We start from the raw sequence: 25,907 nt of genomic DNA on the forward strand, positions 1-25,907 counted from the left end.
GTATACGTTGAAATTTGAGAAACCTGTATACGGATTACTTGGTATGTTCCGATTTACATTGTAAATAATTTGTTGCAACTTGCGTTATGTTAACGTTGTGCGCGACAACTTGTTACTTTAAGTTTAAAAAAAAAACAAGCTTTAAAATACTACTTAGGGTTGATTTTTTCGTCGTTTGTTGACATATTCAGAGATATGTTGAGATTTGTACAATATATTCTTTCCTTTTTTAAAGCTTTTTTAGCTTGTGATTTATATAGATGTATTTATAAAAAATTTAAAGGTTTTTGTTACATACTTTATTAATAAAAATTTACTATCATTTCTATTATTTTTTTGTTTTTCTTTATTTTCCTTTTTTCTTCGCGGGAAGGATTTTTAGAACAGACCATCTCGTTTACGGCAAAAGCTCTATTAAAAGTCCTTCGTCGGGAATATTGATGCGAGAATGGATCGTACAGTTTTCTTTTTTTTTTTGAAAAAAGTGTACAGTTTACCGCCCAAGTGTTAAACACAAATAAAACGTTCCTCGTTCCCATTTTCAATGTTTATGGTTAATATATTTTACAAAGACTGCCCCGCGGACTGATGTACGAGGTAGACTGCACGCTTTTGTCGATTATTTTTCGAGGCGTGACTGTTGTTTGAATTTCCGTTTGATTTCCACACAAATATTTATAACTGTGATATTTTTTCGTACTGAGAGGTTAAAAAAAATTAAAATAGTCAATTTGTACATATTGATACAGATTTTTAAGGTTGGCGATAAGATGACGGAAGCGAAAAGAGTTAGTCCGATCCCAATTTATTGATTAAAATCATAAATAAAACGTTTAAACTTAATCAATGTCTAATGAAAATAAATATAAAGTGTAAGATATATACATATATATTAGTGTGGTAATGTTAAGACACTTTTTTCTCTTTTTGAATTTTTACCAACACAACGAAGGTTTTTTTATGACGTTTCATTTGTTCACTCATACTAGTAATGTTAGACATTCCAGCACACATTTTAGGGGATAAAAACTTTTCGAGTTGTCGGTGTCTTAAAATTAATGTTATAGTATGTTCATTGAATGTATAAATAAATTATTTAAATCTCGAAACATGTTTCAGTTCACCCATTTTATTTCCCTCTGATGCAAACCGAGCTCCGATAATGATAATCCTTTTTCTTATACATATATGAATTTCACGAAATTTTTTGGTCACCCTGTAGATGCTTTCATGTGAAATCGTTCTTCCTACCAAATTGGTAACGAACAAATTACAAAGATGGTCGCACTAGCACAACGGTAGAACTCGAAGAATTTGATGCATCCTAGCTCCCTCTAGAGACAAGTCTTGTCATTAAACGGAAATTAAGTTCACACTAACTGCGCTAATAGAAGTTTAAAACCCCACCGTTAGAGCATAATACTACGTGGAGGAAGCACGCTTACGTCGACAGTGTAGACGAGTGACAAAGAGAGAGAGACAGAGATGGTTTGGGTACTATCTTTCACTCTCGCGCAGGCGCGTGATTGGCTAACGCAACTCTCTCGTGATACTCAAATAAAATTAATAGAACACCCAAACAATCGCCCTTTCTCTATCTACAACCTCTATACTTTTTAACACTTGGTGCTTCCTCCATGTAATATATGCTTTATTTAATGAATAGATACTGGATGCCATTCTGCTTTATACAGGGTGTTTTTAAATGAAGTAGCAAAAATAAACTAAACTGTATCTGTATGTTTTCGGGGTCGCCGAATCCAAATCCGGTGTCCGTTTGACAGTTTGTTACCAATTGATTTCCTACATTTGACCTTGAACTGACCTTAAACCAGAGCTGATTGTGTCAAACGGACACCGGATTCGGATTCAGCGACCCCAAAACCATATGGATACCATGGTCTTGTCTTTCGGACCTGCCACTTTTTTCTTTGTGGGGCTGTGTTATTGGTTGACAGAAAGTGTCAATTTATTAATATGATAAATAACAATTTATTTATGACATCCGCCTACTTTAATTTTACAAATTTTCGCAATTACCCCTTTAGTGAACAATGACGCAACTAATTTTTTTACTAGAAAACTATCGGTTTTATCGAAAAATTACAAGAGGTAAAGAAGTTGCGCAATAAACCAGTCTTCCCAATAAATATTTTAAATAAAAATTTGCTGTATATTAAAAATTTCTAATGTAATGTAATGTAATGGGGTTGACTTTTTCACTCCTTTATAAAATACGCAAATAATCGAAAAAATATTGAAAAGTTACTACTATTTCATTTAAAAACATCCTGTATACTAATTGTTCTGTGAACTGAGCTTTAGTTTTGCTGTGACATCTATACACAAAATACTTGAACTACGGATTACATAAAAATTTCTATCACCCACAGAACAGCTAATTATGTGACCATAGATGATATACTACTAAATCTATGATTGTGACCACTAACCATGGAGACTACACATCTCCCTGATTGTGACCCACAGTTTTATACATTTCTGCCAAACATAACCTTAATTGTAAACAAAAACAAAATAAGGAAAAATGAGGTTAATTTTGTACAAATTCAAATAATAGCCATGTCTTCAGCGAAGAAACTGAATTTGTACGAATATGACAAGCAGATTGCAGGTGCGTTCAAGGTGGACTGCGAGGAGTTCTTGGAGGAATTCGAGAAACTAAAGTCTTTGAGATTCACGGATTTTACTAGAGTTTGGCAGCTGAAGAACTTTACATTCGTCTTTGCGTATGTAAACACGTTAGTTTATCACATGGTCAACTAAATTCAGATTGTTTTTAGTGGACAAAAGTATGCTTTGTTGCTAAAAGAACTCTGCGAGAACTACTTCTACATCGTCAAGAAGTTCATAATGTCATCGGGTAGTATATTTACGCAATTAGGTGGAATTTATCTCTTATACGGATTGTACTATAAACAGCCATTAAGGTGAGTGTAATCGCATTGTTGTAAACACAGGTAGTGAATATTTGTAATTTCAGGCACTGGGTAAAAATTCGGTTGACTCTGGAAGAATACAAGAAAATCACAGAACTTATCGAAGAAGTGAAAAGACGAGGGCAGTATGAAGCTGTATATGTATTTGCCAAGATGAAAGTGGATCAAGCGTTTATCTACACGGCACTCCAAAGACCGCTAGGTCCTGAAGACAGGTTCGTGAAAAGTTACGAATCGTATCTGGATTACGCTTTCAGTTGTTCAAAAAACCAAGACACCTTCATGAAGTTCAATGAAATTGTTCAAGACGGTGATTTAGTTAAAGATATAGAAAAGACGAATGACGAGTATCAAGAACTAATGAAAAAATACGCAGGTACCATGACAGCTTTTTAACGATATGAAACGATACAACATACAATTTTACTTTGTTCTGTTTTAGAAAAGTGTCCCAGTTTAACGCCATTCACGTCCAACATCGTGAAAGTTTTGCAAGAAGCTCATTCTACATTAGACAAGGCAGAGTCCAGTTCCAAATATGAAGTGCCGTCTCCAGAGCTTTCTAAAACGGAGAAATCCCAGAAATCCGTCAAAGCAAAGGCGATGACCAACAAGCATGCTGTATACAGAGGTAAAAGGAAAGTGAAAACAGCAATAGATATAGACTTCGGTGATAGTTTACTTGATGATGATAATTTTAGTGAATAAAATCAATGATAACCAGAATTCATTTTTGTTTAGAGAAATTAGAATTTGGTATTATGATATAAGGTTGATGAGGTGTTTGATGTGTATTACCTGAGCAAAAATAGGGCAGAGAGGTGGAGGGAATTTTTTGTTTTCGAAATGATTTGTTGGGAAGTGATAATCGTATTAAAAGTAAATGCATAAGAGGAATCGACTATTACAGCTGCCATACTGGGTATTTTTTATCACCTAATTTTTATGTTCAATAAGTGTCTGTTGTAAAAGCAAGAATGTTCTCAAGGTGCGCTCCCAACTCGAAAACAATGCTCAGAAATAGGGGGTCCCGATCATTGAAGAACAGGTAATCGAGATTATACTGTACAGCTATTGCAAAAGTTGAAAAACATGGACTATTTAAGAGCACTTACAAGAAGATTTTAGCATATTCTGCATTTTCACTAGATTATTTGAATGAAAATTTTCATCTTTCTTGATTCGTATTCTGTTTTTCCATATTATCTCAGAAATTTGACAATGAAGACACAAATGCACTGTATCGTAAAAGTAATACTTCACACAGAAAGTCATGAAAATACCTATCGTATCACAAACACTTCCCTCAGAAACCGATAAACTGAAACTAAAATAAATGCAATAAAGTAAAGCGATGATTTATTCAGCCATTCTTGTTTTATTTAAATATTGGCTGCATGTTTTTTGTCTCCCTAGTGCCCTCTTGTCATATATCACAGTATGTAGTGCACCTAAACTAAGTCAATGTCAGAGTTCATTGACGCTGAGATTCGCGAACTAAACACAGTGCTTTAAAAAATATTCCAAATCTAGCAGACTGACAGGTATTTTTATCTAATTTTGTATACTTTATACAACAGCAAAAATAATAAATTAGTTTTACATACAATTAGTAACATACACCTAACAATGTACCAATAATAGTATTAAATGTCGAGCAAAAAAATATTTTTAAAAACTAAAAAATTGTTTTAATGTTTTGGCCACATCGTCAAAAAAATATGCTAATTTTAAAATAACACGTCACAATTTAAACAATACAAAAAACAATTTGGACAAAATTATTTTCTTGCCACTTGTTAGTTTAAAAAGGTAACAAATAGACAACACTGATAAGCTCACGCATACAACCCAATTCGTGAGCTGTCCTGTGACGGCGTTGACAAGAGATTGGGTGCAATTACGTGCTTTTGACCAATTTCCGTGGCCTTTTCCCATACCATTTCACTTTCTGTTGTCCTCATACACATATTACAAGCGCTGCTAAATTTATTTTGCCCTGTTGAAAGAAGGGTTAAATAAAACGAAAATGTCAAATAAATATATATTTGGGTAAATAATGTAATCACAATTAATCCTTTATTGTATAAACTTAACCTAACTTTATAACCTTATAAACCTTGTCACAATGTACGAACTACATAAAAATTTAAAACGGGTTAATACTAGACTGATATAAAAATATTTATTGGAACACTGACTTCCAATTTTCTTTATTGTGCAACCGTTTACAACAAGGCACGTTTTTAAGGCATATTTTCCATCAATTAATAACATACAACTAAAGTTTAATAAAAAGAATCATTTACAACGCAACGTGCAGTAACATAAGTACAGTACATAAACTTGACTAAAAGAACATAGTAAGGCTGTGTTAAATGAAAATTTAAACTTCTGTACGGTTAAGTTTATGTACTTGGGAAAACCGGCTCTGGATTATGGTGTAGGGGCAGAGGTAACTGCATTGTCTTTAGGTGTAGTAACAGTAGAAGTGGAATTGCTTCCTCCCGTACCGGTGAAAGACACTAGGAAAAATAAATAAAATCAGTATATGTGGCTAAAATTTAATTGATGAGAATCAGGGTCTATGGGAGTTTCTATAGGGTGATTAAAAAATCTACTGACAGACTTCTAGGGTAGGTAATATATGAAAAATTAAGACGAAAAGTCTTAATAAACATAGGGTCGTAAATGCCTCCTTAGCGAGATACAGGGCGTCAAAGTATTTGTAAAATTAAACATTGTCTGCAATAATTCCAAAATGCCTAAACATTTCTATTTCAAATTTGCTATGCGCAATTAGCACCTTAAGACCAATGTTTGATGTACTGCTCAAAATTTTATGAGCAGCAGTGTCGTAGAGACGGGATCAACATAACCCTTTTTTTTAAATATTTTTACGCCACTGCTAATTTTATCAAACGGGCACTATTTTCGTGTAAAGTGTTCAATTGTCTATCGAATTGGTCTCTTGCAAAATTTGGATCAAAGCAACCATTTTTAAGAAAAACACGTTTGTAGAAAATTTGTGAATCCAATTTTATGTTCATTCATTTTAGTTTCATATAGTAGGCTTATTCAAAATAAAATTAAACATCGACTGTCACTAATGTCAATAATAAATGTACAAGTGAGTTAAGTAAACTAGCTTATAAGCTTCTTTTTATCATTTTTACGGTTATTTAAATTACTTCAGCTACTTCACTATTTTTCAATAACAGTATGAATTACGAATATTCATTTGAAGCGATGACAGATATGCATCTATGTTATGGGCTAGCGAATTTTGTTTCCCGTGATGCAGTTAGGCGGTACAGAGAAATGTTTCCTGTACAAAGAACACCAAATCGGTAAATGTTTGATAATATCGAGAGAAGATGAAGAGAAACGGGTAAATTAAAAGCAACAAAAATTAATTCTACATGACAGCATTGTGCTAGAACTCCGGAATCTGAGGAAATGGTCCTGACAGCAATAGAAAATAATAATATGTTAAGTACTTGACAAACTAGAAATTTAAACATATCACAGTCATCTGTTTGGAGAACACTTCGCGAACAACAATTGCGCCCCTATCACTTTCAACGTGTTCAACATTTTACACCATTTACAACATTTACTACCTCAAGCTTACCCACCAAGACTAGAGTGCTGCTTGGCAGGCTTGCAGAGAATCCCAATTTTTTCGCGAATATCTTATTCGCAGATGAAGCATCGTTTACGAGATGAGGAATAATTAAGCTCCACAATTATCATTTATGGAGCGACGAAAATCCTCATGTCATTCGAATAACAAATTTTCAGCATGAGTTTTCAATTAACGTTCATGCTGGCATTATTGGCAACACACTCACTGGTCCTTCTAGGCTACCAAATAGACTAGATGACCAGTTTTAACTTAATTTTTTAATGAATGATTTGAACAGCTTGTTAGATGAAGTACCAATGGATGTGCGGAGGAGCCTTTGGTTCCATCATGACGGTGCTCCGGCACATTTCGCTCGACAAGTAAGAGATTATTTAAATATGACATACCCTAGACGGTGGATTGGAAGTGGTGGTACAATCCAATGGCCCCTCCGTTCACCAGACTTAAATCCTCTGGATTTTCACACTTGGGGTCATGTTAAGGAGCTGATTTACGTAACTCCAGTAAATTCGATTGATGAATTATGGCAATGAATTCAACAAGCCTTTCAAACAATTTCTAATACGCCCGGGATTTTTGAAAGAATATGAAGATCCTTAGCTCGGAGGGTAGAAACGTGTGTCGAATCACAAGGCGATCACTTCCAGCACCTACTCTGGTATTTTACATTATTTCCAGTTATACAATTTTTATCATTACGTTTTCACCCCTAAATTTGTAGTTTATTGTTTACGTTATTTCATTCTGACAAAATTAGTTGAAACCTAAATTACTCAAAAACTGTAGCTTTAATCAAAATTTTGCAAGGGACCAATTCGATAGACAATTGAACACTTTACACGAAAATAGTGCTCGTTTGACAAAATTAGCAGTAGCGTAGAAGATATTTTTAAAAAAGGGTCACGTTGACCCCGTCTCTACGACACTGCTGCTTATAAAATTTTGAGCAGTACATCAAACATTGGTCTTAAGGTGCTAACTACGTATAGCAAATTTGCAGACAATGTTTAATTTCACAGAAACTTTGACACCCTGTATCTCGTTAAGGAGGCATTTTCATCTTAATTTTTCATGTATTACCTACCCTAGAAGTCTGTCAGCGATTTTTTTAATCACTCTATATATAGGACCATTTTTGGTGAATGACCTACCACATAAATAAACCACAATAAATCAATGTATGCATTTTTGCCAAAAAAAAAAAACATTTTCAATTTAAAGAAATGAATAAAAGATACAAAATTTATCTTTTGATTTTTAGCAACAGAGATCATTCGAATCACAATGAAAGAACAACCGCAGCGGCTTGAGCTCTTTCTTTGGGATACTTTGAGACTAAAAAAAAAATGAAAATATCCTTAGTCTATTCATTATTGGCAAAGTTTTCTTAAATACTCATTGTTTTACCTTTTTTTGAGTCAAGTTTCTTGCATCAGACTTTTTTTATCCAACAACGATAAGTACAGTTGGCGCCACCCAAATGTGAACGGATTTTGGTTGTTATGGAAATGTCATCTGGATTTTATCGTAGTAAATCAAACTTTTCTTAGTGGCGTAACACAGAGAGGGTATTCTGATGAATAAATTCGACCAAGGCATTGTCTTCCACGTCACTGGAAACCTTCCCGACACCTTGCCTGATATATTTTTGTAATCTTTGTTCTTCTTGCCAGCGTTATTTAATATAAAATATAAAACTCTTACTGATTTTTAAGTCAGCATCCACTTCACTCAAAGACCAATTATCTTCTAATTTAGCTACAGCCCTTGCTCTTTGCGCCTCAGTTAAATGCTCCTGCATATTTCACGTTACTTGTTTACATTTCATTATGTTTGCTCTAAGTGACATATATATTTGACAACTATTGAATTTTACGACAACCATGATTTGAAGTCTAAATTACACGGTACAATATTGCCGTTCACATTTGGGTGGCGCCGACTGTACATCCTATAGAGGATAGTTTGAAGTTTTCAATACCCTTCTTGGATTTTTTGTATGATCAGTAGTTCCCAAATAATTGAGGACTTTTTGAAAGGAAAGCAAAAATTTTGAAATTTTTTTTCCGCTAAATTTCTTGATTTCTTAAAGGTAGTCTCAGATCCTGAAACTAGAAACTTTAAGCTTCAATTTGCTTTCTTTTTTATTGCTCTACGGCCATTTTTATCAAATTACAACCTATTAAAAAACACCTAAAAATTTAGGAGTTTTTTTAATCCTTTAGTTTTTTGTGACTAGTTTACAATGAGGCAAGAAAGTTACTGATCATTTCACAACTCACAAGGACAGACTTATATTCCTACATCTACTAGTCACTAGGTAACTGTATTCTTTTTAAAAATGCTGCAATGCAGAACATGTTGAAGTCGTTCTTTACATAAAGTACAAACGCAAGTGGATTTAACTCGCTCGGCGTGGATGAGCCAATTAAAATAAATTAGTGCTACCAGTAACATGTGTTGAAACGCTTAATGACAAACTCTTGTGGTATTGAAACTGTATGACTGCATAAAGAGTTATTTGTACGAAACATTGGGTAAACAAAGAGTGCTCCACATTTTTATGAGTTAACTGAACCTATTTAGCGTCAGAAGTCCATAAAACTGATAAGTATTTCTTATCTCAACACTTACCAAGTGGGTAAATAAAAAAATATGTAATCAACCCAGGATTTGCAACGCAGTTCGATATTACTGCACTTGAGAATTTAATTAACCATTTATTGCTTTAGATTATGTTAATGTGTCAAGCAATTTGTCCTTGAAAAAAGAAAACAAGAGAAATCTCCGTTTTGAAAGAGAAAAAAAACGATAAGTTGTAACCATTGAAATCAATGCACCGTGAAAAGGTTTAAAACAATACTCGTTTAGAAGGCGCTAAATGTATTCAACAATTTTATCTCTGCATGAAAGATAAGGAAAACCCACTACTAAACTTTATCAAAACAAAGGAACGGAGCTGCCAAAAATAAACGTGAACACGTTTGTCAATAACGGCCTCGTTTATTGTTCAATTCTACCTTTTCACAAGAGAAAGATATACTTTCTACGGTAAAATTGTTAATACAAGGAAATTTATTCTTCAAGGCATTCAACCATGGCTCTTGTTAACTATTTTCTTCTATTAAAATTTTAAACATTCAACAATAACTAAAAATAATACCTAGATTAACTGATAACACTTTACAGTTGCTGATAATTTTTATACTTTTCCGTACAGTGACATGATTTAGATTTATTTGATGTGTCAATGCCACAAATTAAAATTTTATCAGTTCATACACAGCTATCGATACTATTATTCCATTTCACATGAACTATTCCCCCCTCATACGTCTTACTTAAACACGTCTATATCAAATTAGCCCTTACCTATTATGATAACCAAAACGATGGCGCCAATCACCCCCATGATGATCATCATCTTGATGTTCTTCCACCAGTACTTCCTTTTCAGCTTCTGTGCCTGCTGCTCGAACCTCTTTCCCCCTTCCTGGAGAGCATCGGCCCGGCTGTCGAGCTCCGACAACTTCTGGTCCCTCTCCAGAACCTTCTCCACGTTCACCCTCATAATGCCCACAACCTCATTGACCTGCTGCTGGGCCTGTTCCAGCTTCGAGGGGCTGCTGCGGCTGGCACCTGCGGCTTGGTTCTCCATATCGAATTGCGGCTCTGGAAAATAATAAGTCGGCATTCCCGTTCTCACTCGGCGTCAACACATATGTCTGCGTTCGACCGTCTAATCGCTTAATTTGTTTATAATAAAAAAGGCCAGGTGATAACGTCGAGATGGTTATGATACACACACAGGCAGATAAAGATAAAACACACACAAAAAAAGGAAGTTAAAGCTGTTAGCGTTCTAGTCGTTCGAATGACGGGTACTCACCTTTAAACTGGGAGAACGGAAGGGTGACAAAGATGTTAAGATAAATAAACGTAAATTAACGGGAACTGAAAGTTTAACTTAAAATAATGTTGACGTTACACTAATTCATTACTGGTACGTCGCCATGTTTTTAAAATGACAAATGACGTCATCCGGATAATAACAAATGCATAAAATGAGAAGCAACATAACTTCGAAATGACGAGTAAAGGAAGTCGCATGAATTGGAATGTTACAAAAATTAAACTAGTATACCGGGCGACCTAAGAAATAGAATCAATTTTAAATGGGATGTATTATATTATTTGGTTATTCCGATCAAAAACTTAAAAAAAAATCCATGATTTCTTTATATTTAATCATTGAATTAAGAAATCAAGACCGACCACTGCAAAATTTGGCACAGGTATATAACTTAGTCAAAAACTTTTTCTGTTAAGATTTGTTGATATACAAATATGCCTCTTTATCTTCATTGTAACTTGAAAAAAGAGACCTAATAGTAATTTTGTGGCATTTTCTTTTGCAAAAAAGTAACTCGTGATTGTTCTTTAAAAAAATATATTGGAAACGATCTATACTCCACGGTTGAAATTATAGAGAGTGATTCATCGCTAGCTTTTGGACTAGTAAGGGGGATGAAGCGTGCCGGGAACGAAAATCCATTGGCGTGTCTGCGTAAAAGGCAACAAGATATAAAAAATAATGAAAAAAAAAATAAAACATAACATCTAATATTTTTTACGGTTTGCTATAACAGGCACTTTGATCCATTTTAATTATTACAGCATTTTAAAACGTCCCAATTGTGTTTTTTTTAATTTATAAATTTATTATAGCCATGGAATTAGACCCCCTCGTCTACGCTTATGCTATGACGTTTCTCAGGACGGCTTAAATGGAGTCCGTTTACACCCACTAAGAAAGCATTTCCCTATTCCCTACCAAGTGCAAAAGACAGAGATAGAATATAGATCGACGTTCAGTGTAACTCGGTCTCTAGACGATTATAGATTCTATCGATGTGCGTAGCGAGCGGCCACAAAGATAAATAATATTGAACCGTATAAAAATCATTTTATATTTTATACGCATTATGGTAATAGTGTTTTTATATTATGTCTTAGTCACTCTTTATAATTTCGACCGCGAAGTATAAGTGACATTACAAACCCTGACTTAGTCACCAATTTAATAATTTTTAGTGGTTGCTTTTGAATGATTTCTTACATATAGAAATAATATACTCAGTTTTTGAAATGAGATTTTACTTAATAAAAATAATTTACATTACAATAACGGTACATAAGCAATTTGCCTAGAATGATCACGGCCCATTTCCAGCCGCACGAAGCGTTGCGAATGGGGATGGGCCAGAAAACGTCCAAAACTGTGTCGAATTGGTAAGAAATCAAATTTTTAACGGCTTCTAGCCGACGATTAAGTATGGTTGGGAAAAGTCCACTTTAACCTTAAAATATGTGGGCTAAATCGATAGTCTCGATGAGATAAGGGGACTGAACTATGGATAAATAATTTAAAGAAGCAGATAGGTATGTTTCTATGTGACGTATTGCTATGCCGCGTTCTTCTCCAAACTGTTTTCGCCAGACGAGTTCTCCCTGCTCTCCAGCTGCTGCTTCCACATGTTTGCGTATATTCCCTCTTGACCGATGAGGTGCTCGTGCCTACAAAAAAAAAGATGGTTATTATTTTTTTTAATAAAAATCCTTCATCGGCAGTTACCTTCCCCGTTCTACGATTTCTCCCTCTTGTAGCACCAGGATTTCGTCGGCGTGTATTATAGTCGACAACCTGTGTGCTACGATTATCGTAGTCCTGTTAGCACACATTCTGTCTAAGGAGTCCTGAAAAAAGAACATAACCTCACTTTTCAACTGCGGGCTACATATTGATCTTAGCTCTTTACTAGATATTAGGGGTGTAATTCAATGCCAACAAGGGTACATAGCCCACAGAGTAGTTCACCCACTCACACTTAACCTGTTTCTTAGATACAGGGTATAACAAAATGCTTGACCAAACTTTAATGGTGGATTCTACTTCATAAATAAACAAAGAAAAATTATATGAATATGCGTCCTGGGAACGCTTCGTTTTACAGAAAGAGGCTGTTAAAATTTGAAATAATTTTTCTTTTAATTTTGTGACATTGTTCGTTATCGTTAATTTTATAATGTAGTTTCTTGAACATTTGTTTTTTTATTTTATGTTGGATTAAATTACGTTTCCTTCGATTGCCCTGTATAAAAATTTCAAACTCACCTGTATATTTCTTTCCGTCTGTGTGTCCAAGGCGCTCGTAGCTTCGTCCAGCAGAATTATAGTTGGGGCCTTTAGCAGCGTCCTGGCTATAGCGACCCTCTGCTTCTCCCCTCCGCTTAACCGCAAACCGCGTTCGCCCACCTAAGAATTTTTTTTATCATAAGCCTGATATTTAAGAAACGGAAACAACACTTACTTGTGTTTCGTATCCCTCCGGAAACTGTAATATTTTATCGTGGATATCTGCACCTCTAGCTGCTTCTATGACGTCCGTATCGGTGCCCGTCAGACGACCGTACTTTATATTGTACCTATAATTTTAGAAAAGAAAGCAAATATTATTTTTAGTTCTAAAAATATCTCAGTTCGTGCTGTAAAGTCAACCTCTATTTTCCGTCCCTCACGGTGATAATGACAAACATTTATTTATTTAAAACAGATAAAGTATATCAACGAACTGCTCCACTGCAATTAGAAATTTTTAGTTCTGATAAAAGGTGTGTTTCCCCTAGAATCAAGATAAAAAAACATATCCTCAAATTTAACAACATTCTATTTGGTGGATCAAATCTAAGTAACCTGGAATTTGAAAAACAATTGATAGTGGTTTGCTTGTGTCTTATTTCTTTTAAAATCTGGAGGCCCTTTGAAACAGGTAATCTGTGATAAAAATCATGTGAAAGTGTAATTAAAATCAGTTATTATGTCAAAATATGAAAAAATGCCTTTGCTTTCTGAAATTATAAAAACCTGGTAAGTTATTAGTTTTCATATTTCCAGTTTAAGTATGTGAAAAAGTGTTAACCTTAAAATAGCAACAGAAATATAAAAAATTTCTAATTTTTTTACTTGTCATCAACTTCTTCGAACATTTGAAAAAAAAAGAGTGTTTTTTATATATGTATTTAAACATTAAAAATCATTTCAAGTGAACAAAATTTGTTTAAGGTTTTATCAAATTTTATATTTTCTAATCATAGTAGGTTAATAGTAAAACAATTAACAATTATTCATCACTGAGGCATTATGTTTGTCTATTGTTGCAGATTATTGGTTCTTTTTTTTGTGGAACTAATTCAGTATGACAAAATCTTACTAGAACTGTTAAAATCAGTGCAAAGTTCACATTGCAACCATCAACTTGACGAAAAAATGAGAAAACTTTCACCTTTCCTGATAGAAATAGTGGTGAGTACCAAAATCTTTACAAAAATGACCTTTTATAAGTATTTTATTGAATATCACACCTTTCTATGAAACCATTTTTTACATTGCAATATAAAGGTATAATTTATAAATTTTTGACAAGTACAGTATAGGTACAAAGATATTAATGAGACACAAAAAAATCTGGTGGATTTTGAGGTTATGTCTGTGCGATTTAAATTTACAACAAATGTAAAAATGCCATTATACTCACTTAATAGTATTATTAAAGAGCACCGTGTCTTGTGGTACCACACCAATGGACCTCCTCAAGGACTCCTGGGTGACGGTCTTTATATTCTGCCCGTCTATGATGATAGAACCAGTCTCGACATCATAGAATCTGAAAAGTAGCCTTATGACGGTACTTTTTCCGCTGCCAGAAGGTCCCACCTAAAAATTAACATTAAAGATAGTAATTCTATTTTAAAAAATGTTTCCAAGCATATATTTTTCTTACCAGCGCCACAGTTTTTCCGGACGGTACCGAGAAAGTCACATTTTTCAAGACGAGCCTCTCGGGCAAATAACCAAACGTGACATTATTGAATTCTACAGCACCGCGTTTTACGGAAATAGGTCCGGCGCCTGGCGCATCTATCACCTCCTGCTCTTCCCTGAGCAAGTCAAACATGTTTTCCATGTCGACGAAGTTCTTTTGTATCGCCCTGTACAAAAATGAGTTTGACACTTGCATACACAACGGTAACACAAAATATCATACCTGTAATATGTACCGAACCAGTTTAGCGGTACGTACAGCTGGACGATGTAAGTGGCGAAGAGAACATAGTCGCCGGCTTTCAACGTGTGCTGGTCCACCACCATGTGGACGCAGAGTAAGCTGCCGGCGAGCATTCCACCGCAAATTATAACGTTTTGCACCGTGTTTAGGATGTTCAGGGTTATGCTAGACTTGAATTCTTCTTTCTAAAAGAAACAGAGAAGAAAATAATACTTTTATTTTGATTTGCGGTGAAATTTTTGTTATATTTTACCTGGTATTTCAAAACTGCTTCCCTGAAAGCTTCGACTTCGTATTGTTCCGCACCGTAATACTTGACTGTCTCGAAATTCAGTAAAGAATCCACGCTTCTCGCTCTTGTCTCATTATCCGCCAAATTCATGCGTCTCTGGTACTTTGTCCGCCACTCGGTTATCACAATAGTCAATACTAGAAGAAAAAATTAATCGATATTTCCAGAAGAAAGTTTAAATTAACTCACAAATATATAACATCATCGTTATAAACACTATGATGCCGAACCAAATATTGAACGCAGCGACAAAGTATACTATGGCCACTATGATGTCGACTATTGTGGGAAGTATGGAGAAAATAATGTAGTTGAGTAAGTTGTTTATGCTATCTGTCCCCCGGTCCATCACCCGTAGCACTTCGCCAGTTTTTCTACCCAAGTGCCACCGAAGGGAGAGACTATGCAGGTGTCTGAACAGTTCTACCTAAAATAAAATGTTAAAGCTCTTTGAATTTTGAATGAGTAACAAAAGTAGCTTCGTTACCTCAACTTCTCTCGTGGTGTATTGTTGTATCCTTATCCACAGAAACGACCTTACATTATTCAACAGACCCATGCCACCGGTCCCTCCACCCTGAAGAAACTTAAACCCTACATAAATTAAAATCCAATCCCAACGGAATGTCATCTTACTCTCATCCCCACCCATACTGTCGACTAAAAAGAGATATTTCGTCAGTAGTGAAGAAAAATCATTTATTATCGTTGTGTTTCACTTTACCTATATATTTTTGATAGATAGGGACGTATAGATTCACCACCCTTCCCCCTGCCAATAGGACGAAACAGACAAGCACCCTCAACTGCAGAAACGTGTCTTTCTTGGGCCACATGAACGGGGACAGTATCCTCATTTTTTTCCAAAAATTCTTCCATGTCGAGGGGTTGCTATCTCTCCTTTCCTAAAGAAAATTGCACATTTAATCAAGTCGACCGGCGGCGAAAAAAATAATGAAAGGGTTAACAGGCCCTGTCAAAATGAGAACCTTAAATTTCACATTAACAGATATGTTCTTGAAAGACACCCTTTGCTTCTGCTTCCTATCGAGATCCTTGTCCGGGGGTGGGTTGTCCGACATGATTTTGAAGATTTAGAAAAAAAGCCAAAAGTAATCACAGCTATGCGAAAAGCTACAGGTAACTCTGAGATTTTTAACACATTATTGCAAAATTGACATTGTAACCTCTGTGTGATTTTCTGCACACTTTTTGATGAAGATAAGATAGTGATTGGGTGGTGTTTAAATATTTATTTCTTAATGCTAATTTTTGAACAATAGAATATTAGATAATGGCTGAGAGATGCTCAAAATGTGTAAAGATATGCAAAATAATCTTTTTCAATTAACATTTTGGTAATTTGTAGGGCATAGTCACTCATTGTGGAAAACTTGGATTTTTTGTAAAAATTAGGGAATTTAATTTAAAAATGGAAAATGGACCATAGAAATGTGCTCAAATGTCTGTAATGATCAATTACGAGTACTCATTTTTTTTTATAAAAATGTAGTGTTGAAAAATATTTAATAATTGTATTTCCAAAACACTGACGATATTTTTATTTCAGCGTTCGCTAAATGTAGTCTGAATACCCAAAAAGTGTAGCTTGTAAGCAAAACTATTAGTGCTAGTAATTGTTATAGTGAATAATATTGTAGTGTAGTGACAATCATGATTGGTGTGTCCAATGTAGACGCACTAATTCTGCATTTTACGAATTAATGGACAAGAAACTAACAACAGATAAGAATCAGTGGTAAGTTTTCTTTTTCTTTGCATGATATTTGTGATAATGTCTAACATTTTAAATTTATAAAGTTTATATGATTATGAACGTCCACTAAAATAAATTAAATTTGCGCTGTTCCTGTTATCTGTAATAATTAAATGAGAAATTGTAGTCAATTAAAGGGGGTCAAATGGGTATCAGTTTCAGATTTCGATGAACATGTTCTATTTCCAGAAAATGAATCAGTTATTTCCAATCCATTCATTATGTGGTATCAAATTTCACCATTTGAAATGTGTATAGTCAAGTAACTCAAACTCCTATTGATATTTATGACTTTTGAGTCACCTCTGTTCTTTTTTAAAAAATATACAGGGAAGTTTGATTGAATAAATTAAAAAAAAAATATTTTTTTTTAAAACATCTCTTGTGCACAAGAAAATAACTTTTTTAAGGAAATTATCTCAAAAACATTTTTCAAATATACAACAGACTATTATACAAAATTGTTTTTTGTCCCTGTCAGGATTCCTTCAGAAGTTTTTAACCTAACCCTATCATCGTTATTTAATACTCATATCAACAACGTAAATTATAATTTTTCAAAGATAAGTTCAATAAAAACAAACAATTAGTGGCCGTTCATTGTTGTCAAACAAGAAAGTCAACAGTGTGTTTTACGAGGCAGTAAAAATAAAAACATTTATTTAACGATGTGATTGCTAGCTTCCTCGTGGTATGACTCACTTCAAACAAACAACAAACCACAACTTTCTGTAATCGTATCCAAACCACAAAAACTTGAAAAAAAAACTTACCTGACCGCTGACATTTCTCTGGGGATCGTTCAAACTGAAGTAATCCACGTTCTGCATGATACCTGGCGCTTTTAATCCTAAGAAAAATATCATCAGACAGGACACGTACCGTAGGACGTAAAGCGCCATCTCAATCTGATCCGTTGTGCTAAAATCGAATATGCCGTATTAAATTCAAATTCGGTTTTATCAATAATTTACGGAATAGCTTACTTTGTCAGTTTGAACCACCAGTTTTTCTGTCCGAGGTTCAGAAAAGCGAGGTTTTCCGAAATGAAGATCAAAGTCCAAAATATGAGGAGGACGATGCCGTGTCCTCTGGTCGGGACAGACGGTAGAAGGTAGTGCCTCTCCACGCACACTATCCATAGCGAGAACGGATAAGTGAATAATGTCAGGATTAACGATACAATCTAAAATAAGAAGTAAAAACACTATTGGGAATCGTAATTATTTTCCTCGGTCTTACCATATATCCGTATACCGCCCTGTCCTCATACACGGTTGCCTGCAACACGAACCTAACTATCTCCAGACCGGGTAGAAACAACGTCAAAAATATCTGTAAGTGGTACAGTCGCGATTTCGATAAATGATTCGGAGAGACTTCCGTCCCGTACTTGCGGTACATGCATAGCTGGATCGTTCCGGCTATCAGGATGAAACCGGCCAGTACGGAGGACGACAAAGTGTCCATGAAGCATTGCGGTGTGCCGTGGTCCACCCAAACATCCCAGATGTGGATGCCGGGAGGGCAGTATGTTATGTTTACCATTTTGCCTGAAAATGTTCAAATATAACCCGAGCAGGTCTCGACACTCTTTTTCTATTTGTTTATTTAGTAAAAATCAGGTACAGATAACATTTAAAAATAAATACAAGGTTATAATTCTGATTTTTTTAGAAAACTGAAAGCGTTAAAAAAATATTAACACATCACACAAGTTGTGCAAGATCAAATAGTAGCTTTTTTAATTATATTTATTTAGCATTGTAAAATAAAAATTTCCCTTTGATTGTTAACACAAATGATCATTAAACAACGTCTTTCATTAACGAATCCACGATTATTTACAATACGATAAGATAATTAACTCAAATTTTTTACTAAAATAAACACCACCTGTATTATTAAGCTGTCAAGCAAATTCGCTAGACTAATAATAGTTTACATTCCAATTATCTAAAATAAAAACGTTTTATAAACGGACTGTTTGAAAATGTGCGTCTAAAACTTACCTTAATCGTAGGCTCTAAAAACTAAGCATCACGAAAATGGAATAAATTTAAATTAATATTTTTCCAGTGTCCACTGTTTTTAATGTTTAGTCATTGTGACATTCCGTCACTTTCAATTATTTTGAGGTTATGTTTTCCAGCTCCGAAGTTGTGATCTTTTGACCTTCAGGGATCATATCATATTGCTTTTGTTACCAGATGGAACTCGGTTGTCTGCAACCAGCATAACAGCTTTCTGTATATTGTGTGACTAACCTCGCATCAATTTTTTTTATTTACTTATATTGTATAACAAATAAATTAGAAATTGTTAAAATACTATTTCTAATAATTTCAGGTCACTATGTATTTACTAAAGTACTTAATTTCAATACTTTTGTATTTAAAGAGTCTTCCATGCAAAATGAATAAAATAGTTTTTTTAAAGACAAAGTAGTATGCGTTTGAGGAAATAAATTAATCTTGGTTTATATAAAGTAAATGCAATGATTTTCATATTTTGAAAAGAAATAAATCCAATATAGAAATAGTAAGAAAATTATAAAACTGTCTTAAGTGAGACACTCTGTGTAGGCTGAATTTGTAACTTATTTAGTTATTTTAACATTAAAGACTCTTCGTAATTATTTAATCAATCTGACATACTTGCACAGATAAAATGGAATTAAAATCAACCGTGTTGCTCATGGGATTCCGTGTATGGGGGGTTGCCGGTGTCGCGGGAAGAACAATGCTAACATCTATCCCGTTTGCACTGAACTTCAATAACGGTACGAGCACAAATTTCTCTTTTCAGTCATTAAAGGCGCCGCGTGTGTAGGAGAGAGAGCGAAAAAATTGTAGTATTCTGATAGTGTAAATCAAGTAAGTAGTGAATGTGAAATTGAAATAGTTGACATTCAATGTTTGTTAGGTGCGTGTGAATCTGTCAAAATACGAGAGATATCGCGAAATCGTCCCGGTCCTTGTGTTTTCGCAGTGGAAATATCGCTTCTAGCAACAATGTGATGTGCTAGTGTTTTGTTTATAGCCGTGCTCCAGGTTTCTTGATGGTATTTTATTCAAGTTATCCAGGATTTTCTGCTGAAAGGTACGTTTGTCATTGGGGGTACAACTCAAAACGTTCCATTTGTTGCTGCAAGTTGCGGTTTTATTGCCAGACATTTAATACTCGTGCAGATTTCCTCGACTTGCCCTGCCTTTTTATTGATCCCAAGACCCGACCTAACCTCTACCTGAGACTGTCCAGTCACTTATGTACACAATTTGTTAAAAGAAAACCGCAAACTTCATTCAGGCTAAAGAGTTTTTTATTTTGGATCGTCTCCAAGGTATAAAATACATTTGAAGGCTTTTTATTTATATTTTTTTTCCATGCATCCTTTATTTTCCACTTTATTTTATTCATTTATATATTTTTTTTAAACCGTATGTAGGTATGCATTTTAACAATGACTAGTGGTTATTCTAGTGTGCACATTACTAGCTAGCACGTTCACTTTTACGCTTATTAGCTCAGCTAAACTGAATAATTTTTATGGTAATGATTATACATACACCCTTCAGTCTACGTTTTCACTCCGTTTTAATATCTTTCACAAGTAAAATTTTACACAATGGTATCGGTAAAAAAAATAATATCCAGATCTAGTGGGTGCGTATCTCCCATTCAATTGTTTATTAATCGACGCCTCCCTTTAAATTCATCAATGACAGAAGGCCGTACGGTCCTATGCGGTTTTCAGCGTTGCCAAATCGTGTTTCATGCAATTCCACAAATTTTCTTGGAATCATTAATACCTGTCCCTGTTTGTTTTGTGTTGTATCATATCTGGTCCGCATGAAATAGATTCATTGCCAGTGGAGTTTGAATAGTACAAGATAAATCTTATAACAATTTTTTTATGACAGGTGCCCGTTCGTGATGAAATCATGCGTACGCCACTGGGTCGTTTTTGCAATCATATATGTGTTATTTGATATATCTAAATGCATTATTGATTAGTACCTACAGCTTTCATCAACAACATATTTTTGTTTCGATAAAATATCCAACATTTAATACTCTGATAAGACTATTTTTTTTATGGCCTGATTAAATCGTTTCTCCGAACCGAAGTCAATCAAACTCCATTATTTTTAAAACAGATTTCGAGAAGAACGAGTAGTGATACAAAAAAGTCGAGAATCCGATGAAAATATCGACAAAAAACTCGTAAGTTGTAATTGTATCGTTCAGAGTACATTCATGTTGATCTGTAGGCCACTAGATTTGCACTGAGTCATCGCAATAATTTTTTTTAACGTTGAATGGCCGTATGACCTCATTTGTTTTTGTAAATTCGTCCCCCATCCACTTACTGAAGAAGGTGAAGCGTCAATGTGTTAATAATGAAATTCTGATCTAACCACACGAAAATAAACACGAATGACATCAGTAACATGTCGTCGACCATTTAACAATGTGTTCAAATATCAACTTGTTCACACCTAAGTGGTAAAGAAGTTTGAAAGAAACACGCGTCCATTTTATGTTATTTTAAAAAGCCTCTGTCGCATATTTCACTTGTTTTGAAAAACATTCGAATGTCGTTCCGGATTCGAGGCGTGCTGTGCGAAACCCCCCTATATAGGTCAAGGTCTGTAGGAAGCAGTTCGCTTTGCAGTATGTGAACCAAACTCGTTTTTTTCTTGAAATATACGTTTCTGGGTTATTTTTGTGCGCCTGCCATTGAATTCTTTTAATTTCTACCGAAGTTTTAATTATTCGTCGATCTAAATTCACAGTTAATTAGTTGCGATGGAAAAGACTGCTGCTTGGCATGAACAATTCATTATCTTCGGAAGTCGATCTGTGTGAAAAAAATTCTAAACATTCCCCACCGAATTTCGCAATGACTTGGTTGCGAAGTTGGCTATGAGAACACCATACAAAAAAAATAAACATTCTCCGGCACTCTAAATCTTGCGAAGGAATGCTAAATTACTTCCTCGTACGGGGTGGATCAAGAAGGATAGGGACACTGGATATTTTTCTTGTCTTGCTTGTATATTGCTATATGTGCTTAAATAAAAAAAGCGCTGTGCAATATATTCTTTTTTCTTTTTGGAAAGTCGTGTTTGCTTACGCTTTATAAAAAAATTAAAAGATTCGTGAAAAGATGGGGACTCCGTGTATATTCATGCACGATTTCTCGACGTTTCACTCTCGGTTTAGCCGTTCTTAGGAAACATCCGCCCATTGTCCGCGTTATGCGAGCAATTCCAGATATTTGCCGACATTATTTGGTCCACTTGTTCTAAAAATATCGGCGTGGTGCAAGATCGTTTTCTACATCCCGTGTAAAAATAGAACCTTCATGTTATTCCGTTGATTTGGCGATACTTGAAACCTATTAAAAAAAGTTGTTCGGTGCCTGCACAGAACTGTCAAGGGTACAGTTAAGTCCATTTCAAAATTTCGAACTACCAAATTTTATGCGGACGAAAAAAAAATCATTCCCCAAATTTCAAAATCGTCCAGTCTTAAGCGAATCGCGAGCCATAACTAATGAACTGCTATTGGTTCCGCCCAATCAACAAATAATTAACAGTCAGTAGTTGCGGAATATAATTAAAAATTTGCCTTTTTTGCGTCCGTTATTTAGATTAGATCTCTTAATGTTTGTTAATTAGATTTAAAAATTGCATACTATTAAGTCGGAAACGTTTTGTAATTGACAAATTTATTTAAATTGTGAAATGTACGAGGTGCTTATTGCAAGTATACAGGCTGTATTACAGTGAAGGCCCTTTAGAATGTTTCAGACTATTTCGTTTTCAATTTTGAAAATTTAGACCCTGGAATTTTTGAGGGTGCTCTCTTTAAATAATGTAATGCTATTGTTGTAGTAGGTACTTCCGATTATACCTAAACTCGCCATCTATTTACTTATTTTAAATGGAACACCCTGTATATTTTTGCATATTTGGATTCTACGCTTAATTTTGGGGGGACTTTTTTCAAGCCTCCCTATATCTATCTCTAATGGCCTTCGAGATATTCCAATTCTATAAAAAAAAGTTGCTTTTCGATAGCCCAATTCAAAACTGCCTATTTTTTACATCGCACAAGCTGACATATTGATATTTCGGAGGGAGATAGGGGGTTGTCTATCATTTATTACAGTTACTTTAAAAACTGATTAATTTTACACAGGGTGGTGAAAATTTATTGTCGAAATTGCTTACCTTCGAACCGCCAAAACTTGGTTTTTCTAAATGTACACTCTGTATATTTAATCAAAATCTGTTGCAGGATTTTACTCTCTATCTGTCCATATTACATTTCCATTTGAATACGTATTGTTTTGCATTATTTTCAAATTAGTGTTTAACTAATTGTAAGTACTACTGTCAGATTAACAGCAAATGATGACTTGTGACATATTGGTTGTTTTGTTTTCAAGTTTGCTAGCAATTTTACAGCTATCTTCGCAAGAAATTAGATCATTTTAATTACTTATCATAAAAACCGTCAAAACAGACAAATTAAGAGAGATATGTATACGGAAGTGTAATATATAATTATTTAGACTATTGAAAAGCAATTCTTTTTTTAAAGAATTGAAATATCTAAATATCTATCTAATATCTAATTGAATATATCTATCTCTAAGACCATTAGAGAAAGATAGATATGAGGAAGCTTGATAAAAGTCCCCCTAAAATTACGCGTAGAATCCAAATATGCAATATATAGGGTGTTCCATTTAAAACAAGCAAGTAGATGGCGACCAGTATAACCGGAAGTGCTACAACAATTATTTTATTTAAAGAGAGCAACTCGAAAACCTCAAGACCCAAACTTTCAAAATTCAAATCGAAGTAGTCTCTGAAATATTATAATGGGCCGTCACCCTAAGACAGCCTGTATATTTAATTATTAACTCTAGCATTTTTACACGAAGTCAAAGGCTATGGGGTTAGATATATTTTTCATGGCTAGATTTTTTTATATAAAGCATCTGTTTGACTTGACATTGGATAGAATTAATAAAAATAATTTATTTGAATTAATTTAATACCTGTACTTATAATAGTCAAAATACAGGGCATTTGCTGTTTGTGTGAAGCAGTATTCAGTTGTTTCCGCAGTTGTTTTCGATTCAGTATTAAAATATTTAATTGGATACTTTTTTTAAATATTCATAAAGGAAAACTCCATTCAAATTGTAAATTATAAATCTTCAATAACTTAATCTTGGAACTTTTATCACCATCCTTAAGCATTTGAAAACTCAGGGCCGATACATTTTGATTGGGCCGGATATATTTTCATATATCATGACCAACTTTTTCGAAGTATTTATTATGTACCTACTAATTGCGTCCATAGTAGAGCTAAAAATTTTGTATTGTCGCAGGTTATTCAAAAATCATTCGGCGTATTGATGGAAGCACTGAAAAAATGTAAAAAATTTAAAACAATTTGTTATTCTCAGCAAGTTAACCAAGATCGTACTGACATAAATTCAGTGCAATACTTGATTGAAATTTTTTTTTTATTATTATTATACTTTCTAAAACTTCGTGATCCTACCTGTAGATCGTCACGTAGATTGCCTTATTTATTCTGCTTACTCGGCCCTCTTTATTGTTTTTTAACCGATTTATCAAATTTAGTGCTAAAAATCCTACTTGGTTATCGCCTTGCGACTCAATTATTGTTATCTTTGAGCAAATACGAAATTATCAGAGACAAGCTAATCGGTTTTTGATAGAGACCCAATTGGTAACAATAAGTAATAAAAAAAAATTAATAACGTAGCGATCGGTATTCGCCTACCTCGACCGTTTCTTAGGAAATACCGCAAGAATGTGGGAAATCTCTAGTTCTCGAATCCACGGCAGTAGGTCGTGGTTTCCTCGTTCGTGACGCGGCCAACTTCTCATTTCCAGCGTGAACCAGGCGCCCCGTTCGGTCCCGCCCGTGTTTATATTGCTATCGGTTGGCATAATCGATCGGTTCACGTTTGTTTTGCAGCTCTATTGCCTTGCAGTGCCTTCTTGAAAGGCTTATATGGTTTGTACCCACTTATTGTAGCGGACCGTTGATATTTAGTCAAAATTGTGAAGAAAATTGTTCGTTTCTTCCTGTTCCCTTCGATATGGTCTGTTTGTGTCCCATAAATAATGGTACATGGAGCAACAGCGAATTCTGTACACTAATATATTACAATTTAACTATACTTACCGTGGTCCTAAAGTTAATATTTAAAGGTACAGGGCGTCAGAATGAAAATTCATTATTTTTAAATAGCCTTTTCAGATACTGCACAAATTTTGGGTATCGGAGTATCTTTGTGGCTACGAATTTACATCCGACCATAATTTTGCTGTTACTTATTACAGAGCGCTACTTGCGGCACTTTGCGTGTCTTTAAAACTGTTGCTTCTCGATATACGTGCCTCTGATATTTTTTCTTGTTTACCTACGTAAAAATAATATACCTATATCGTACCGCTACGAATAACCATTTTCGAGATATTCACCAATAGTACAGTCATTGAAGCTTTTCACCTCCGAATTCTTTGAAACTGAACCGATCGACTTGGCAGATAGTTAGAGAAAAGGTCAATGAAAATTAGTGACATAGCGCCGATTGACGCTTCCACCCTGTTGGAGGTTGACACCCCTTCTCGGGGTGGAATTTTTTTCAAAAATAACGCTGGAAATCGATAGAGAATTAAAATTTGGGCAAAAAATATTCGATGAATTTTTTCGAGAAATCTATACTTTTTTAGTTATTCATGATTGAAAACTCTGAATTTTGAGTGAAAAAAAAAACAAAGTATTTTTCGCGAATAACTCAAAAACTACGCATTTTATTTAAAAAAAGGGTAATGAACAAAAATGTAGCTTATAAATAAACAAAGAAAATCGTTTTTTATAAAATGTTGTACGTCCTATACAAAGCGAAATATGGTTAGTGGAAGGGGACTTGTTTTGAGGGGAATACTCGAATCGATGTATTCAACGTCAAATAACGGAAAAAGGATTAATTTTACGTGTATAAGTTTTTTGTAGTATTCAAAAAGACCTTCAAAAT

General features: G+C 34.5%; 4 protein-coding genes across 5 annotated transcripts in view; 2 read left to right on the top strand and 2 right to left on the bottom strand.

Moving 5' to 3' along the window:
• Positions 1-2,485: 2,485 nt before the first annotated feature.
• LOC108910554 (snRNA-activating protein complex subunit 1) lies at positions 2,486-3,744 on the top strand. The gene is made up of 4 exons (XM_018715197.1): positions 2,486-2,750; positions 2,805-2,951; positions 3,005-3,336; positions 3,403-3,744. Exons 1-4 carry the CDS (start codon positions 2,584-2,586, stop codon positions 3,666-3,668), a joined length of 912 nt encoding a protein of 303 aa, XP_018570713.1. The 5' UTR covers positions 2,486-2,583; the 3' UTR covers positions 3,669-3,744.
• Positions 3,745-4,992: 1,248 nt separating this feature from the next.
• LOC108910665 (synaptobrevin-1-like) lies at positions 4,993-10,640 on the bottom strand. The gene is made up of 3 exons (XM_018715360.1): positions 10,499-10,640; positions 9,982-10,281; positions 4,993-5,485 (listed from the first exon to the last, which is right to left on the bottom strand). The coding sequence occupies exons 2-3, from the start codon at positions 10,265-10,267 to the stop codon at positions 5,397-5,399; spliced, it is 375 nt and encodes a 124-aa protein (XP_018570876.1). The 5' UTR covers positions 10,268-10,281; positions 10,499-10,640; the 3' UTR covers positions 4,993-5,396.
• A 1,109-nt stretch (positions 10,641-11,749) lies between these two features.
• Positions 11,750-18,954, bottom strand: LOC108910624 (ATP-binding cassette sub-family B member 6, mitochondrial). 2 transcript variants are annotated; one of them, XM_018715314.2, is made up of 16 exons: positions 18,817-18,954; positions 18,701-18,760; positions 18,047-18,357; positions 17,791-17,990; positions 17,578-17,725; positions 15,752-15,932; positions 15,515-15,687; positions 15,217-15,454; positions 14,989-15,164; positions 14,715-14,920; positions 14,451-14,658; positions 14,205-14,383; positions 12,981-13,095; positions 12,785-12,925; positions 12,245-12,366; positions 11,750-12,186 (listed from the first exon to the last, which is right to left on the bottom strand). In XM_018715314.2, the coding sequence occupies exons 3-16, from the start codon at positions 18,350-18,352 to the stop codon at positions 12,075-12,077; spliced, it is 2,505 nt and encodes an 834-aa protein (XP_018570830.1). In that variant the 5' UTR covers positions 18,353-18,357; positions 18,701-18,760; positions 18,817-18,954; the 3' UTR covers positions 11,750-12,074. The 2 variants fall into 2 exon arrangements, with proteins under 2 accessions (XP_018570830.1, XP_018570822.1); XM_018715306.1 differs by lacking the exon at positions 18,701-18,760 and having other exon boundaries at positions 18,817-18,953.
• A 731-nt stretch (positions 18,955-19,685) lies between these two features.
• LOC108910579 (unconventional myosin-XVIIIa) overlaps positions 19,686-25,907 on the top strand; it is a 200,482-nt gene continuing 194,260 nt past the window's right edge. The window contains exon 1 of the mRNA XM_018715231.2: positions 19,686-19,906. The gene's annotated coding sequence lies outside the window, so the exon portion shown is untranslated. The remainder of the gene's footprint in view (positions 19,907-25,907) is intronic.

The sequence above is a fragment of the Anoplophora glabripennis genome, unplaced genomic scaffold (assembly GCF_000390285.2).
Source record: "Anoplophora glabripennis isolate ALB-LARVAE unplaced genomic scaffold, Agla_2.0 scaffold7, whole genome shotgun sequence".
Classification (NCBI taxonomy): domain Eukaryota; kingdom Metazoa; phylum Arthropoda; class Insecta; order Coleoptera; family Cerambycidae; genus Anoplophora; species Anoplophora glabripennis.